This window comes from Pungitius pungitius, chromosome 3 (genome assembly GCF_949316345.1).
Source record: "Pungitius pungitius chromosome 3, fPunPun2.1, whole genome shotgun sequence".
Classification (NCBI taxonomy): Eukaryota; Metazoa; Chordata; class Actinopteri; order Perciformes; family Gasterosteidae; genus Pungitius; species Pungitius pungitius.
In genome coordinates this window covers 14516228-14533938 of record NC_084902.1, presented here as the reverse complement: position 1 = coordinate 14533938, position 17711 = coordinate 14516228, and the positions used below count along the sequence as shown (strand labels likewise).

Genomic DNA, 17711 nt, shown 5'->3' with positions numbered 1-17711 from the left:
TTGTGTGACATCTTTTGTTTTCTTGTCGAATAGCAAAAAGTAAGTTGTGTTCACAGGTTTAATCATCCCTATCACTCACTGCTCATGAACAAACACAGTGTGAATTAGCCTCCAAATTGCAAAGAACTCAACTCCTAATTTAGTGTCATGGTTCATTACACAACAAAGTATATTATTAAAGACAAGGGGATTAATGCTTGGTAAATAAAAGTTATTATCATTGTTAGACACTAAAGGAATCTGAATGTGGGAGTCCCTGATCGTTTGTAGATGCTGAAGACACGTTTGTGTCTGTTGTCTCACTGTCATCCGGCTTTGAAAACAACAGTGCAGAAGGGAGTGCGGGGGCACCCACTTTGTAGCAGGGCAACATGATTGCAAAAGCGGTGAACTGGATTAACAATTTCAGGCATTGATGTTTGCACACGTTACGTTACCTACCACTTCTAAAGGAGAGAGACAGCGATGGCACCGGAGGCCATGAAGACACCAGAAAGCAATAATAATAATAATGAACCTCTGTAGACTTTCTAGAAAGAAAAGTCCCACCGACCCTTTTTCTGGATAACATCCATGTCAGTGCAGCTTCCTGATAACACATGCATGGACTAGAAGGCACCGGGAGACAAACAGGAAGAGAATATGTGGGCCTGCTAATTTGTGGAAATGGCCTGAGAGGGGAAGCTGATCAAGGGTTTTTACAAGAGAAAACCAGACACCTCAAACTTAATTTGTTGAAGCCGTTTAACAGCAATGTTTGCCCGATCAAAATCCCACAAAAGTTTTGATATTGATATAATTAGTCATTTTGAATGCAGTGTAAATACACTGACATCAGTGGCGTTTGACTCCTCCCTCTGGTGGAAAAGAACATTACACTGAAATGTATCAGAAAACCATCAAGTTTCATTTGGAGATGAACGTAAAAGAAACTGCAAAGCAGTGCGCCATGGCATCACAATGGTTCATCATGAGAAATGTACTTTTTTATTTTGAGTGTGTTGCATAGCAGATACAGTTGGCGCAGACTAGAGTTGATCAACTTTGGATCACTGTAACGTTAGCTAATTCATTAAAAAGTTTCTACATCTTAAATTCATCAGGGAAAGACTACGCACTTTTCTTCTTTTCTTTTAAGTGTGGTCTGCATCGCTTAATCTCCAAAAAAGGAGGCAGGTTTTCTGTGAGTGTGTGAACACACACACTTTTGGTGACACAAGCACAAAATGAGATCGATAGTCCACCAAATTAGCCAAAGCCAGGGTACAGACTTAATTCTCAATTGCTTCATAACTTGCCTCAGGACTGACTGGGTGCAGCAGCAGTAATATAACATCATTACACTAATTGTTTGATTACTTGTCTGGAAATAACAGTATTTTTATCCTAATGAACATAATACACCTCCCAGGAAATGTGTTATCGTATTTGATCTATTATTTTAAATGATTTCTGTTATTGAAATACACCAGTGTCTACATATAACAGATCCAAAAGACACGAGGAAGAGGAGTGTCATGACCTAAAAGTTGAGTCAAAACAAAGCAGCACTACGTTTCTGTGGCTGAATGATTCAAGGTGGTGTAAAGGGCACCTGACAGGGGAGATGACAGCTCTGGAAGAGCCGCTCACGGACACTCTCCTCGTTATCAGGGAAGAAATGAACCATCAAAGGAGTCGTAAGGCTCGCTGATTCTTCCCCAGGTGATGGCAAGATGGAGTGCGGCATACAAGCTTTTACCCGCTGCTTCAGACAGCGATGAATGGCTCCGGGGGAAAAAGAAAGTGTCGTGAGGGTGAGTCAGCCCAGGGCGACTTTGTCTCCTGATGCTTTATGTGCATATTCATGACGGCTCTTTTTAAAGAAGGAGATGCAAGGGCAGAGCACGAAAATCTCTGAGTTTATTTTGGGATAGTGTTCAGGTTATAAATGCCTAACTTTGACGTTACCTTTCTTGCCAGAGTGCGTGACGTGCAAAAGTGTACAATCTCTAATCCAAAATGCAACATCCCAGGAGAATTGAACAACGCCCCAAGATTATGCAAGTGGAAGCGATAAAAGCAATAAGCTGTGGTGCTGCTGACAACATAATATCTTTTCCTCCTCTTTGAAATGCACTTAGAGCGGCCATTGCTTTGAATATGGTGATGCAGGAACGCTGGCTGCCGGCCATAATCTAACTCAGAGGCCAGGTAATATAATAGCCGTGTCAGATTAAAGGATGGCCGGCACGTACGCAGGCCCCGAAAACCTCAGAGCTCAGGTGGCCTCTGTTTCATGCACACAGGCATCAGGCCATTTTTATAGTAATGTGCTTTTGTGAAGTTTATGTTCTATCTCTTTTTCACTAGAGATATGGCACACAACACAACCCTCCAAAGATACACAAACACACACACACACACACACACACACACACACAAACGCATACACACACAAACAACCAAACCGGAACACCCAATGTCATAACCGCACAACTAATGGACCAAAAGCAAATAGTTTTTTTTTCACGTTTTCTTTTCCTTGATTTATAGAAGTAACACACAAACCGTATGAAAACAACTGCACATCATACGTCAAACAAATACAGCCGTACAACATTACAAACAACCAGTCATGTCAGCTGTGCCAAACGCAATCTGTGGTTAATAAAGAGACATCACTAAGTCATCGCTGCTGTGGATTGATGGTAATTGGGAGCTGAAACAGTGCACATGCTTGACATCAATCAGGCAGAGACACACAGCAGCACACAATGTTGAGTTTATTTGCACGAAGTGTAACACTGAAACCGGACAACGTAACTGAATTCTTATTTTTCTCGCGAAAAAAAGAAAAGAAATGAAATGTGACACGTTTGGAAATGAATCATCCAATCTCCTTTAACAAAACCGCCTCCGAATAGTAAATCAGAAATTGCATTGAATTGAGGCAAAGCTTTCAGCGCTGCTTTCTCCCCGAAAGAAAACAAAAATGGAACAAACATTCCTCCTCATCTTCATCGACTTTCCTCTTTAGCTGCATCCCTGGACCTGGAAGAAACCTGCAAACTCTCCCCCTCGGTAAAAAAAAGACAACATTACCCAAGAGCTTGCCGAGGGCCCCCCTCACACCCCGGTCAGGCTTTCATTCAGGGTGGAGGTGTGGTCGATCACGCTCAGCTGCCTCTGGCCGCGGCGGGCCTGTCTGGACCGCTGGTGCAGCAGGAAGAGGCGTTTGGCGGCGGCCCTGTACTTTCGAGACATGAGGTTGTAGACGACGGGGTTGATGGAGGCGCTGAGGTAGCAGAGCACCATGGAGGCCATGTTGAAGTTCTGGCTCAGCATGGCCGTGTCGTAGTCGTCCACCTGGGCGAAGAGGTTCCTGCCGATGTGGTAAGGCAGCCAGCAGATGATGAAGGCCAGCACCACCACCACTGAGCGGGAGACAAAGCCAACAGAGGGAGATCATTTTCATTCCAAGGCGGATTCGAGGAACACCTCGGAAGTGATGCTTTTAGAGGAGGCGATTTATGCCAGACTCTCCATATGCTTCATTCTAAAACGAATGCGTCACATGAACAGAAGGCCATCCGCTTTTTTAGAAAAACAAGTAGGAATAGTTTGATCTGATTTAATTGACAGATGCACGTGGCAGTTTGCAAAAAGAAAAGCAGTGTCTGCTTCAACGTAGTGAGATGATCGATGCACCCAAACGCACATATGAGAAACAACCAGTATTCTTCTAACTTACAAAGTGGGTTCTGGGTTTGTTTATCAAAAGACGCAGATAAAGAAAAACATTTTTTGAGGATCATTAAGTAATACATGACCTATGGTCACCATTGACTTCTATTATGACCGGCAGCAATTAGCATCAAAGGAGCTTCTCCTTCAACCCACGCACCGACAAACGCACAACCAGCTTTCCGTGAGTGACGGAGTCCTGCAATTGGCCCCGACGATTAAGTGACACAATTCACATTTCAGAGTGAGCGAGCTAAGTAGAGCATATATGAAGCAGAAACACTTCTGCAGAGAAACACATCACAAATTCAAAAAAGCGCAAAGCTTTATTACGCTTCTACAAGGCAGAAATCTCTGGGGAAGCTAATCACTGAGTCACTGGAATTGATCAAGAAGCCCCCGCAAATAAATTACCATCAGCGTGTCCGATGGGGGCAGTCACTCCTATAAGGATGACAAATGTCTGTTGAGTAATTAAAAGAGGGGTATATCTGGCTCCCTGTGAGCCTAATTATCTAACCAGTACCAGCCATCTATGAATTGAAGACCTACATCATAGACTAACATTGATTTATGGAGGGATGTAATGACAATCCAATTTAGCATTCACCAAATGGGGCTACAAATGACAGAAAGTCTAGCAGCGTGAGCTCTGTGCACTGTGCGCTCGGCTTATGAACAGCATTAATATCATAATGGCTGCATCTTGATTGAACATTGGGTTAATACAGGTTGGCCTGTCCAAGGTCCTGCACTGTAAAACAGGGTTCCCTGCGCGATATGCCAGAGCTGCAAATTAAGCCAATCAGTGTGCGCAGTGACAGGAAATGATTCAGACAAAACAGCTGGATTAGCTGGATTTATAAGAACAAATTTAACTGCTTTAGGTTTTAAATGTCAAATCAGTGCTTTAAGTATATGTGACAATTTTCATTTGAAATGTAGAAACACACTCAATGCAGCCAGTGCAGAAAACAAGAACATCGAACGGCAGACCTACTTGTTAAGCAATACGCATTTCTTATTTTCATAAGCTGTCACTCCTGCATCTGAATCTGGAGTCTGGCAGGCTTCTAGAAAGCGTAGAATAAAGATACGTTTGTCTGCACTCACCCAGGATCTTCACTGTTTGTCTGTGCGATCTTTCGCGGACCAAAGAACCTCGCAGGTCATTTTTGCTTTTCCACAACTTGCACCCGATGGAGCCGTAGAGGAAGATGAGGCAGAGCATGGGGCAGAAGAAGTAGGTGGTGGACACCCACAGCATGATGTGCAGCTTCCCGGAGCTGATGGCGTAGTTGGTGTGCTTGCACTGCCGCGTGTTGTAGTCTGGGTGTGTGTCATTATCAAACTCCAGCCCGACCAGGAACAGCGTGGGAGCCGCCGACACCAGGGCGAAAGCCCACAGCGCCAGGATGATGTACTGGACCCGGCGTCTGGTCACCACCACCTTGCTCCGGAGGGGGAAGCTGATGGCCAGGTAGCGCTCGATGCTCAGGGCCGTGATGTGGAGGATGGTGGCCGACGTGCAGCCCTCAAAGATGTAGTGATAGAAGCGGCACACGGGCTCCCCGAACAGCCAGGGCACGTACTTCCACAGGCGGTACAGGTCAAAGGGCAGACAGAGGAAGATGACGAGGTCAGACACCGCCATGCTGGACAGGTACAGGTTGGTGGTGGTCTTCATGTCCTTGAAGTGCTGGATGATGAGGATGGTCATGGTGTTGCCCGTCACCCCGATGATGAAGATGAGGATGCAGATGACCGTGACGGGGATGAGGGTGGAGGTGGGGAACAGGGAGCCCTCGTAGTGATGGGCGTCTATGTTGTACTGGTCCATAGCCTCCGCTCCAGGAGCATGAAGGTCCACCTGGGGTCGGGTCCAGGGCATTCCTCCCTCCGCTAAGGGCTGCAGGGTGTCAGATCAGGACTCAACAAGCAGCTGAGGAGAGAAAAAGGGGAGACAACTTGTTCTAAATATCTAAACTGAACATAATATCTACTTCACATTTCTTCTAACAGGCGCTGGGGATTTTACAGTATTTGTTTTAATTCCAGGCAGATATTGGCTTCTATTCAATTATGCACATTATGAACATCTGCCTGCGGCGGATTAAAGCTTGTTGGTAAATATTGCTAATTCACCTGGTGAATATTAAGTCTGCATTGTTTCTTTTTCATGATTGTTGCAAGGTGAATTTCCAATGATTTCCCTGCATGTCCTTCCATGGAGAACTGTAGATAAATTCCCAAGTCAGTCGGACACATCTCAATAGTCTACACAGAAATGTACGGAAATCAGTGGATACATAGAAATTTGTGAAAAACAGCACATTTAAGCAAATATTGAAGCAGGTTGTAGTCAAAGAGCAAAACCACTGGAGTGATGCCTTGAAGGCACAAAATAAAATCTTAGCTTGAAATGAATCTTTGCTGGTGACTTTACCTTTAAAACTGAGCTGAATCCCTCAAACCTTTAAACTTTTTCGGTGTGTGTCGTGTGTCGATGGAGAGCAGCAGCAGCAGCAAAGAGAGAATCTCGTGAAGTGGCAGAGCCGGTCCCTGATGCTCAAAGACCAGTCGAGCTGTGGTGACAAAGCAAGGAGCACCTCCTCCACACTCCATGTGGAGTCAGGGAGCACCGGGGGGGGGGGTTGTCTGCTGTGTGTACTGTGTGTGTGTGTGTGTGTGTGTGTGTGTGTGTGTGTGTGTGTGTGTGTGTGTGTGTGTGTGTGTGTGTGTGTCTAAGTAGTCTTTAATCAAATGACAATGGGACAAATGATGGTAAAAGTCAAAAGATGGAAGCAATAAGACTTGAGGCCACCTTCCCCACCGGCTCTGCTCCTCTGAGCACAAATACAGAAGACATACACATAGAAAAGGGATGCAATGATTAATGCACAGACCAGTGATCTCCAAGGGTTTTTGCTGTGTGGTAGAAGTCACTGAAAACCAAGTTGCGTGTTTGATGAATTGGAAACCATGGCAAAACTGCCCAAAAGTTGTGTGAGGTCTTCCAAACCAGGTGGTTTACAGTTTGGCATTTCAATATTAAAATACTAAAAGCTTTAATTAGTACACAGTGTTCCTGACTTCGCATCCCGATGTTCTACAAATTCAAAGGTTTTCAGCTGGATTTCATTCATTGCATCGAGCTGTGCAGATCAGTTTCACCACTAGACAGTATTCCGGACTAGTGAGTTGCAGATAAAGAAGGTCATGAACCTGGACGGCAGTTTATTTTTCACTTCCTGATCTACAGGTTTTCTTGTTTTGTGTCCAAGGAAACAATGGTTGCCAAAGCCTGGCAGACCTGCTGGGTGGCCAGCGGTGTGCGGTGTTGGCCCAGAACAACTGCTTTCTGCTACATGAACCTTTGTAGCCAGAGTCCCACTGACATTGGGGTGTATTTGCATGTTTACGCTGAGCTGATCCACAGCCGAATGCATCACTTTTGCAAACTCATTGTTTACTCCTGACAAAGCAACACGGCGGGGACAGCTTGTTTGCACTTTCTTGTTTTTGTTTTTTTAAATTCTAACTTGGCAGTCCTTCACTCATCCAATGTTGTACGCTAAATGGTGACGGAGACGGGGCGAGCCCCCTTTTTCACCCTGGTGAATCATTGCTCACTCAGAGCACAAACTCCTCCATCTTACACCATGCTTTCTATTTTACAATGTTTGGGGAGCGGACCCGAGTAGAGAAATGGATGGGAGCTTTTTTTGCATTGGCAATACAATGCTGGTATCCTAGCAATGGAGATGATCTTTACACAATGAAATTTTGAAATCCTTTATTTAGTTTACCCCTCAGAACACCACGTACTGGCACAGGATGCCCGTGATGTGGAGCTTGTCTAATTTGTTGTGGTAAAGGTTTTTGGAACTCAGGTTTAACCAAAATAGAGTAAATAGATTGGTTGCTAAGTAAGAGGTGTGCTTTTTAATTTTGCCCCCCCCCCATGAATACTTAAAAACAAAGCAGAAGGCCACCGTTGTGCGGGGTCTCCCCCCGGAGAGCATTACAGCACTTATACCATCTAACACTACTTTTCCAGTGAGTGAGTCCATTTAACCAGAGTAATTAGTCTCAGCAGCCGAGATAAATAATGTTATCAACTAAGGTGACAAGTAACACTTTTATGGGGAAATAAGTTGCTATTTTTTTATTTAAGTCCAAAAAAAAGCAAAAGCAAGCATGTTGTTTTTCTCCATTCATTTAACAATTAATGAATTATAAGAAGTATCTGAAATATTTTCTGTTAATGGACATTGACATAAGCAGATGTTTTACCTGGCAGCCAAAAGGTATTTAAGGCTATGCGTGATGAGAAGTAAAACAGTCAGAACTTGATTAAGAATTATAAATCTTTTATTGTGCATGGATCCTTTGTAGATATCATGGCTATACAGATACACTTTAGATACATAACTATGATTATACATTTTTCCCATAACGAACATTTTAAAGTGATATGTCTGGTAGTATGTATAGTATAACAAATTTTCATTTTGGAATGTACGGTGTATGAGGTAACTGCAAACATTCGAATTACATAAAAATGGTCTCTATTTTTGTGCATATTTTACTCATTTTGTCAATCTCCCCAACCAAAGGTGGTAAGCCCTGGGTGGAGAGGTGTTAAAATGGCACACGTTGCAATCGCTATCAAAAATAGGAATTTGATTTCTTTAAATGACAAGAAGACATTTGCAGAATGCCCGAAAGACCAAATCACGTAATTATCCGGGACGTTTTGCAAGGTACCTGTATTTCATTTTTATGGTTGTAACAACAGTTATCTGCCCCAAAAACCAGACAGCACAAGAGCCTACAGCCAGATTACCACTGAAAACTCAGCATCAGATGTCTGTCACAAAATACTTAACACACAGAGAAAAGGCAGATTTAGATTCACAGGAAGTACATGATATAACACATTTTTGTATTTGCCATTTGCGTTCCATGATTCATGAGTACTCAGGATTTATTATTTTCTCTGGAGAGTATTAACTTATATTACTTCAATATTATAAAAAAATATACTTCACACATGTATGACCTGACAAAAAAAAAAATCAAAAAGAAAATCACAATTAACACAGAACTACTTTGCATTTCTCTCCCGATTACGTGTGGTTACTAACATCAAATAAGTGTTGCAAAAAAAAAAAAAAACGTAAATATAATGCATTTTAAAGTTTACACTAAAAGAAAAGAAAAAAATACATCAAAACTTACGAGAAATTAAGAAAATTCTCCCGAGATTTTTTTCCTCTCCAATTAAGGCCTCCGAAACAACTGGTACATACTTTTTTTTTTAAATCCTCTTTTTTTTTGTTTTTGCTGAGAATATCAGCTGTTTCAGTGACACATTATGTGGTACTACAACTTTTAAAAACACCCAAAACACATGTAGGGTTGCACAATCTCAAAGTGTTTTCTATAAAATGCATCACAAGACCAAGACGCACGCAGTCAGTCGAGGTTTTCTTTCACTAAGGTGCAAAATCAATTACTGGGGAAAAACAAATAAAACAAAAACATACAGGTAAGCATACATTTTTTGTGCTGAACAACAATATTTCGGAGTAAAGCAGCAGTATAACTATATGATAGTAAAAATTAGAATTCGCTGTTAGTTTGGTTTTTGTTTGTTTTCTAACCTTATTTTGAGTTTTTTTTTCCCCCCTCAAACTTACAGGTCCTTGTGTCTTCACTGTACAAAAATATACTAACATTTTTCCAGTCATTTTTGCATCCTTAAACATTCTGAACATCAAAAATTTTTGGAAAGTGCTAAATGAACATATGAACAAGATTCTCTCTCGTTTCCTCTCGCATTAGAACCCTTAAACTCCAGCAGGGGGTCGAGTCCCTTCGTCTAGCCCTGAAGCCCCCCCAGCCGTGTACCTCTGTGGACTACATACAGTGTACACATCTGGACACACACCCCCACTGTGCAAACACTGGCCCTTCAGGTCCCAGGATCAAACAGCATATTGGCTAAAGACTCACCTACATACTATTTCTGGAACACAGCTATCAAAAGCGGTTTCATTCTAGATACATAAATGGAAATATAAATAACAACTATTTCTATACATATATAGATATATATGTGTATATCTATGTATATCCTGTAATCGACAAGGACATGAGTCGAAGCACATCTCCCCCACCTTCTCCCCACAATAAACCATTTCTCTGCACTTTCTTTCGCGTTGGAAGCGGACCACAATGAAACAAACACCACAACATTGGGACTGGGTGACCAGGAGTCACGTTTACCAAATAAGGTGTTGTTTCCTCCCGTTTTAACTTACTCACTAGCCTTCCCTTCCCCCGCACCACAATGCAGCTAAACGGGATTACTCGGTCAACAGCAGGTGGGGGCGAGAGGGGTGGGGGCGGAGCAAAAGACATTTAAAAAAAAACAAAAAAACAAGAGGTACAAAACGGAGAATACAAAACAACATAAAGAGAGGGAAAGAATAAAGCTATAACCCTGCAGCTGGGTGGTGCAAACTGCTCATTTAATGACAAAGTACTGGATGACAAAAGCGATGAGGATGGCGATGACGGCGAACACCATGAGGAGGAGGAACGCGCACTGCTCGTCCGTCATGCTCCGTCTGCTCCGGTTGGACTCGACGCTGGCCCTGGAGCCCGAGGTGGACGCGCCGGCGCCCACCGCCACGTCGCTCCGCTGGGGAGAGAAGGTCACCGTGGGGCTGTAGGGGCCGCTCAGCTCAGGGGCATCCTGGCACTGCCTGACCGCGCACACCCTGAAACGGTAGTCGCTGTTGGGCTGCAGGTTCTGAACGTGGAAAGATGTGACGGCGCCTTTGTAGACCTGTGAACAAGAGAGGGAAGAGAAGTAGAAGTGGGATTTAAAACTGAACTTTGTTGAATTAATTATCGGTCTTTTCATCTTAAGCACTAAAATGTATGCTTGTACATGAGGTAATGCTGTAGTTAAGCTGCTTTAAGCAATCCTTGAAGAGAGAATTTTGGTTGTATTGCTCAATTTAACTTGTACTTATATTATCAACTTATATTGGAAACTAAAGCCGACAAAAAGATTTTCATTTTCCTTTCTCTGCCTAAATGGATGAAACTGCCTTGCAGCTCATTCAAGCATATTATGGACAACAAAAAGCTATGCATCCCTCACTTGCAGAATGATTTATTTCAGAGTCCGTTGTCACCGTGCATGAAGGGGGAAGCCAGCTGCCAGCTGACACACCCACTCGTTTCTAGATACTCAGGTTTCTATTTGGTTGCTCTGTTGGTAGCAAGCCTAAAAATATATTAAATCAATTCGTAATGTATATTTCTTAGAATTTGGGAAAGAAATAAAGAAAAGCCAATTCAAACCATCAGGCGTAAATAGAAGTTGCTTATGTAGCAGACAAAAACACTAGCCTAGTGGGTACAAAGACTAAGGCAAAGTGCCTCAATCCAACTCCATCCAGAATAAATGAATAATTCCCCTTTCTCGTACATCTAGGCCAGTGGGAGTGACAGTCAGGAAGGAAACAAAGTAATGCAGGATGGCAGCCACATATTTAAACTCCCCGATTCAATTGCCATGTATGATATGGGGAGATTAGCATGAGCTTGCAGTGGCCATTACTCCAGGTTAACATGACTGGAGGCCAATGCGGGGGATGGATGTGCTGGCAGGTGCTGGACACAAGGGATACCTCATAGATCCATGACCTTTACATAATGGGCAATTCAAAGCCAGCGGTGACTAATGCAGACCACCGCAAAGCCTTGGTGAAGACATTAAGGCCTCCGGATCCATCTCTATCCTGATGTGCATAATACGGCCATTGTGATGAAAGCTAGGTCAGCCACAAGTAAGGACATCAAACACAGAGAGGTACAACCAGACCTTCACACGACAACCGCCGTACCTGTTTGAACTCAGAGTTCCCCATCATGCACTGCAGGGTGTAAAGGATTGGGTCTCCCTTCATGGGCGGCAGGGCCTCCCATGTGACTTCGCAGGAGTTGTCGTCCATACGTTCCACTTTAGGGACTGCAGGTGGGAGGAAGAAAGGGCATTTGTGTTAAAAGTAGTCTGCAGTTATACTCAAGACTAAACAAGGGATTGATTAATTGGACTGGGAAAGGATTCCTATTAATAGGAATGCTGTCGTTACTTACACATTCATGATAATACCAAATCCGCAAATGACTTATGAAGTTTGAAAAGATAAAAGCAGTGCAGGCACTCCCTCTGCAACACATTAATGCCCCTGCTAATGTGGCGAGACAAAAGTTAGGAAACATTTGCCAGAATGCTATTTGGTTTGAACTCCTGTAGTGTAATCTTAAAATCCTCAGGGGTATAATTCAGAACAAACCATGTCTGCTAAAGCTGGTTGTTGCTTTTAATTCCTAAATATCAAAAAACTAAAACCATACCAGACTAAATAAACATTAAACTCACAGCAAACATTGGGTTTGAACCAGAGCTTTGGGGGATTCTCGAAGCGCAGCTGCTTTAATACAGGAGAACTCACTTTGATGCACATCGAGCATTGACTCCGCTGATGAATAAAGAGTGAAATATTTTCCCCGTCGGCAGCCTCCTGAGATAACTATGCGGGATGCTCTTCTTTAGGTAGGTGGCATTTGAAGCAAAAACGTCGGCATTAAGTGTTCGTTTTGAACTAGTGAGGAGCCCTGGTGTGGTACTCGTGACACGACACAGTGTGCAGGGTTTGAATCATTTTTGGCATCGGGATGTTGAAACGGTTAGTTTGAATTGGAAGTTTGAAAGCGTTAATGCTGGAGAGTGCACTTCGCTGCGGGGAAACAAACATTGTTGAGTAACACCGACAAACTGCCACATGACCGCTTGAATCAAGGGAGGCGCTGCTATGAGAATAAAAACCCACGTCCTGATTACCGACTTCAATGTGTGGGATCAAAGGAGGCTTTGCAGAGGCTGGTTGAGACCAGAGCACGACGGCAAAAAACAACCCTGACTCAGGATGACAGCCGACAAGAGAATCTCGGGCTGCTGCGTCCTAATCAAATGCAAGTCCCACTTGAGTCAACTAAGGTCACAAGCTGAACACGCTGGCTGTGTTTGTAAAGATAATAAGAGCTGATCTGCATTGGGGGGGTGGGGGTGGTGGAGAGAGACAGAGAAAGAGAGACGTAGCCAGATGGAAATAGATATATTGCAAGAGATATAGAGATAGATAGACGGAGAATGGATGAAAGACTTCCACTGTACCTTTCACGGGGACTGGAGGAGAGCGTGGGGTGGTGAACGTGTAAACAGTGGAGAAGGGCCCTTCGCCCGCCTCATTAAAGGCCTGGATGCGGAACGTGTAAGAGGTAGACTCATTAAGCCTTTGGACTTTGTGAGTGTGGCAGGGTCCTTTATACAAGGATAGAAATCTGCAAAGACAGAAACACGGAGAGATGGGGAGGATTTAATGAGCAAACCCTGGCAAAAAGCAGACAAGACTACGGGACTTCTCTGCCAAGACATATCGCACATTATCTGTTTCCGTCTCCCTGTGAGGACACTCTGTCTGGAGCATTACTTCCTATGTGCCCCACCCTCCTCGGTACACTCATCTGAAGCTTTTGCTTATCGGATCATCTCTCGTCTCGACACTTCCTCTCGTCTGAATGATTGGCCACTGACCTGCCGCTCTTGTCCCCCATCTGCAGCTGATACTGGAGGGCGTCCGAGGCGGCGGCTTTGGCTGGGCCGTCGCCCCACTTGAGCCTGAGGGTCTGGTGGCTGAAGGCGGTGCACTCCAGGCGGGGTGGCTGTGGGGGCAGGGGCTTCGTCTTCAGCTTAAAGGTGTGACTAAAGGGCCCTGCTCCCAGGCTGTTCAGGGCTTGGATTCGGATCCTGAAGAGCAAGCGGAAGAGAGATCATCAGACAGCTGGAAGGACAATGCAATGAGGGTCCGAGTGGCAAGCACAGCATTTAATTTCATTGGAAGATTTTGATGTTTAGTTGCACATTTCACGCTGTATTTGCTCTGTATCTGATTCTGAAGATACTCAAGCCTGAATGCCGGCTCTGATTTAATCTCAGTCTGCATAAGTTCACCATGTAGGGCAAAAACAGGTCACTGTCCAGCTTGCACTGCGCCGCCTCTAGAGGGCACTTCTCCTGCTGAGTGGGCCTACAACATTCAAATGATATAATCAAACTAGTATTAAATACACCCGTGGGGATGACCATCTTAAAACATTTAACTAATCATATTTTGCGGCAGTTGTTCCCATGGTGTACCCGTAGTGTGTGTGCATCAACATGTATCACACTCTGTGACTTGTTCACACCGGGAGCCAACACTTCCAAAACGGTTAGCTCTTGTTTACACCTGAAAGGTGCAAAGTTGTGTGGCACAAGCGTAACACAACATCTGGTAACCGACCTGTAGCTGGTGTCGGGCTGCAGATTCTGTATGATGTGTTTGGTGACGGGGCCGACAGCGACGGGCTGCCGCTCGCCGAGGTCAATCAGGTAGGAAGTGATCTCCGAGCCGTGGTCACACGGCGCGTCCCAGCTCAGGCCCAGGCAGCTGGACGGGGAGTAGAGCGGGGGCGTCCGGGAACCGTCATCCTCGTCCTCCTCGTCTTCGTCATCCTCATCCTCCGGGGCCTCGAGCCTTCGCAGGGCGGACTCCTTCAGCGCGTGGATGCTGCTGACGGCCGCGGGCACGGAGCAGGGCGTCTGGCACAGCACCGCCTCGCTGAAGGGCCCCAAGCCAGCCAGGTTCCCAGCCTGCACGGCCGAGAGGCGAGAGAGACAACGTTAAGCCAACGGCACGTCTCACTCAGGACGTGAGAGGACACGTGTAACGCCCACATTTTAGCACAAGGGGGCATTCCAATGTAAAAATAACTGGTATGGGTTACAAAGCCCTAAGACGTACATTTTTATTCTCTAGCCAAAAAAAAGAAAATACAAGTTTTAAAAAAAAAGTCTGGTTATATGACCAAAGTGGGATTTTTAGGTGGGGGCCGGACATGAGTAAAGACCAACAGCGGTGTGGGGGGAAATGAACACACTGCAGGTGCGATAACCCATACACAACCAGAATGTGCTGCATGCGCACGGCAAAATCGGACATTTCAGCCTTAACCAGATCCCACAAAATAAAGCTAGTGTTTTACGGCCAGAATCAGTCTCTCCTTTTGCACGAATGTTGGGTCCTTTGGTCACAGTCTAGAATGCAGTAAAATTAGAAACCGGGGTAATTAGTTAGCAGGCAGTGATGCAGCTAAATCTAACCTCTGCCAACCAATACAGCTAAACCAAAAAAGTAACCAGCATTTGATACAGTCACTTGATATATTGAAACCGATTCATCCCTCTGCACCGATGTGAGAAGAACATTACGTTAAAAAGTTCACAAATGTTATCCAAATTACTGCCTAGCAACTGAAACTTCAAAATCTGGAGAATGCCTTAGTGGGAGCCCTAATACAGTGTTGGGTTCCAGCTTTATCCATTGAACCACGACTTATTTTGTAGTAGCTATTTAGACTCGCAAAAACCTGTAGGGCCAACAAACCCCCTCCTTTTGCTTGCGGTATTGTCAGACACACTTGATGTTTTGAACCTATCCAGCAAACTCTAAACTAGTCTTAAAATAATGAAAGGGGAGATCTGATTTGATTGTTTTTAAGGTGTCTTGTTTTTCCACGAGGGAAACAGATGGAAATCAAGCTAAGTAAAATAAATAGTTTCTTAATGCTCACCTGTATCCTACAGAAATAGTTGGTTGCAGGGAGCAGCCATTTGATTTCGTGGCTGAGGGCTGGTCCACTGTAACACACCTGCATGCTGCCCTCAGCAGCACCCCACTCCAGGCGGAACTCTGTGACCGGCGCTCCGTTGCAAGGAGGGGCCTGGAAGACAAACACCAATGAGAATGCCGATACATATCCTCCAAAGGATGCATGAGTAATTATAATTTGTGTATGAGCCGCAGGGGAATGGAAGTGGAGTTGTCTTACCTCCCAGCTCACAATAACACAACTGGGGGATTTGCATGTGGTGGAAGGAGCCTTGCACTGCTCAGGGGCCCCGGGGGCGGTTGTAACCTCACAGCGCTCCGATAGCGGTCCAAACTATGCACGCAAAAAACAATTTAATACATTGAAAATATATACAGTACCAGTGAAAAGTTTGGACACAGCTTCTCATTCCATTCAATGAAACCGTACCACAGTCAAGCTTTTAGATCACAATTAGTGAGATAGGGTCGAAAGAAAAAAAAAACATTCTGTTATTGATGAATCAGGGATTACGGTGTTTCTCACCCCGGCCTTGTTCGCTGCTTTGAGCCGGAAGCTGTAGGTTTTGCCGGGCATCAATCCTCCCACGGAGCAGTCCAGCTCTGGACCCTGGTGAACCTCCCTGCTCTCCTCAGACTGCGGCCCACTCACTTCTACGCTGTAGCAGGACACCAGGCTGCCTCCGTCTACATTCGGGGGACCTGGGAAATGTGTGTGCTTACAAAATCAATATACATAAAAAATAAAAAACAATAACCGTATACACACACAAGGACAAATGTGCAAACAGCAAAAAGTAACAGAAACTGCATCCTCAAAGTCCACTGCTTTGTGGTAGTTTGCTCGACAAACAAACGCATCCACAGTAGCTAGAATGCATCCCACACAGATCTGAGTTGGAGAAGAATGACTCACCCCAGCGCAGTTGCACCTCCCTGGCTTTGGGCTTGCCCACCAGCCGAGGGGGCTGGCAGGGCCCCGGGGGCACCGCAGGAGTCTGGACCTGCAGGGTCTCCGACAGCTTTCAAGAGAAGACAACACAGCAATTAAACCCGGCGCCAATAACAATTTGCTAATCTTACGTGTCTCGCTCTAACGCAACAGTTGGTAAAAACTCTAAATTGCTAATCGGACTGATCCAGGCCACAACGGACCAGAAAGCGCTGTTTAAAAAGGACTTCAATGCGCTGCTTAAATAACACCGGCACGCAGAGCCGTGGATGAAGTTACACCAATTGTCTGGCGAGAGAACAAAATGTTTTTCAATTTTCAGAGATGACTTTGCTTTGACAAAAGGCAAACATGTGAGTATTATGTCACATTGTGCCGCACCAACAGACACCATGAGTCATGGTTCTTCACAAGCCCCATCGTGAATAAATGCATGCACGAACAGCAGATGAAGAAATTAATGAAGAGTGTGTTAACTCCACTAATTAAGGAAAACATCCTCTGACACATGCGGGGGAGGGGGTGGGGGGTAATCGATTAGTGGGCTTTTGTCTTGTTCTTACACACCAGGAAGCATCGTCTAATCTCCCAACATCGGACACTGGCTGAATAACAATTTCCTTTTAAAACTCATCTAGAATGATCAATGTAAAATGTACCAGATGAACCGAAGGATTTGGTGATATTCATGACCGACTACCATAGCATTGCATGCTAAACTGTACAGCTACATTGATGTGGACTCCTGTAGCCAATAAAAGCAAGAGCGTCTGCTTACATATCGGTTGTGAGAATAGAGGTATCCTTTTTAAGTTAAGTTAGAAAAAATACGTCGCTCATCAAATCTGTGTCTGGGATTAAAATTTGGACAATAAAAAGCAAGTGAATTGTGGCGGTTACATTTATTTCTACCTGCAAGCAAATGAAATTGTAACGGATCAACTCTTGGACTCCTTGTGACAAAACACTAGGCCGTGTGCAGGTCAGTGTGTGTACGTCAGCGTGTGCACGTGTGCTGATGCTGAATGACTCACCGGGCTCTGCCCCCCCTCGCTCATGCAGTAAACTCGCGTCTGGTAAGAGCAGCCGGGCTTCAAGCCTTCACACACGTGCTCCCCGGCTGGCCCCGAGTACACCAGCTCCCATGACAAGCCTGAACGGACACACACAGCAAGTTATTGTTAATTTGTCAAACCCACTAATGATTTCAATGTCCAAAACACTATTTCCCCCCT

At 44.7% G+C, this 17711-nt stretch overlaps 2 protein-coding genes across 4 annotated transcripts in view; both read right to left on the bottom strand.

Annotated features, from left to right (window-relative positions):
* Nucleotides 1–2854: 2854 nt before the first annotated feature.
* On the bottom strand, nt 2855–6255 carry mlnr (motilin receptor). The gene is made up of 3 exons (XM_037466403.2): nt 6173–6255; nt 4840–5668; nt 2855–3416 (listed from the first exon to the last, which is right to left on the bottom strand). The coding sequence occupies exons 2-3, from the start codon at nt 5615–5617 to the stop codon at nt 3109–3111; spliced, it is 1086 nt and encodes a 361-aa protein (XP_037322300.1). The 5' UTR covers nt 5618–5668; nt 6173–6255; the 3' UTR covers nt 2855–3108.
* Nucleotides 6256–8078: 1823 nt separating this feature from the next.
* fndc3a (fibronectin type III domain containing 3A) overlaps nt 8079–17711 on the bottom strand; it is a 37423-nt gene continuing 27790 nt past the window's right edge. For all 3 annotated transcript variants that reach the window (XM_037465910.2, XM_037465993.2, XM_037465823.2), the window contains 10 exons: nt 17511–17629; nt 16441–16546; nt 16051–16226; nt 15745–15858; nt 15487–15636; nt 14157–14506; nt 13409–13621; nt 12989–13155; nt 11655–11779; nt 8079–10585 (listed from right to left, as the gene is read on the bottom strand). In XM_037465910.2, the coding sequence (XP_037321807.2) occupies nt 10262–10585; nt 11655–11779; nt 12989–13155; nt 13409–13621; nt 14157–14506; nt 15487–15636; nt 15745–15858; nt 16051–16226; nt 16441–16546; nt 17511–17629 (1844 nt within the window). In that variant the 3' untranslated portion in view covers nt 8079–10261. The remainder of the gene's footprint in view (nt 10586–11654; nt 11780–12988; nt 13156–13408; nt 13622–14156; nt 14507–15486; nt 15637–15744; nt 15859–16050; nt 16227–16440; nt 16547–17510; nt 17630–17711) is intronic.

What these genes read in the sequence shown, in the direction of transcription:
- mlnr (XM_037466403.2), bottom strand. Translation starts at nt 5,617, where the DNA reads ATGCCCTGGACCCGACCCCAGGTGGACCTTCATGCTCCTGGAGCGGAG. An exon ending in ACAAACAGTGAAGATCCTGG is followed by an intron (nt 3,417 to 4,839) that starts GTGAGTGCAGAC and finishes TCTCCCGCTCAG; the next exon opens with TGGTGGTGGTGCTGGCCTTC.